Here is a 472-nt window from a genome sequence, read left to right as displayed (position 1 = left end):
GTCCCTCGGCGCTGTCTCCTTTTAGCCGCAAAGCGATTGCTGCTGCTGCTGGCGTCCCCTTAAGAAAGGTTGAAGATTTGCTGCTGCAGTTCTCCACCATGCAGGTACTCTTCTGCTGCTGCGTGCTGCTGCTGTTTGCTGCTGCTGTTGCTGCTGTTGCAACAACACTGTCAGTGCTTCTGCTGCTGTGCTGCTAACGAACTTGCAGCGCAGCCCCTCGGCCTTGGACAGGTGGGAAGCGCCTCTGTACGTGAAATATTGTTGCTGCTGCTGTTGCTGCTGCTGCTGCTGCTGCTGCTGTTGCTGCTGTAGGGGGACCGTCACTGGTTCATGCGTTTGCTGGAGATGGGGCGGCCTCTGCCGGGCTCGTTCGAAGACCGCCACCTCATGGCGGAGACAGACAGACCCTACGGTTAGCTTCTTGCTGCTGCTGCTGCTGCTGCTACTGCTGTTGTTGCTGCTACTGCTGCTG

General features: G+C 58.1%; 1 protein-coding gene across 1 annotated transcript in view; it reads right to left on the bottom strand.

Annotated features, from left to right (window-relative positions):
• The window catches only part of EMH_0045090 (uncharacterized protein), a gene marked incomplete at both ends in the record, with an annotated part of 4,262 nt that overhangs the window by 3,491 nt on the left and 299 nt on the right, over positions 1-472 (bottom strand). The window contains one exon of the mRNA XM_013496030.1: positions 109-472. Coding sequence (XP_013351484.1) covers positions 109-472 — 364 coding nt within the window. The remainder of the gene's footprint in view (positions 1-108) is intronic.

Source organism: Eimeria mitis, genomic scaffold, assembly GCF_000499745.2.
Source record: "Eimeria mitis Houghton genomic scaffold, Emh_scaff1879, whole genome shotgun sequence".
Classification (NCBI taxonomy): Eukaryota; Apicomplexa; class Conoidasida; order Eucoccidiorida; family Eimeriidae; genus Eimeria; species Eimeria mitis.
This window is presented reverse-complemented; position numbering and strand designations above follow the sequence as displayed.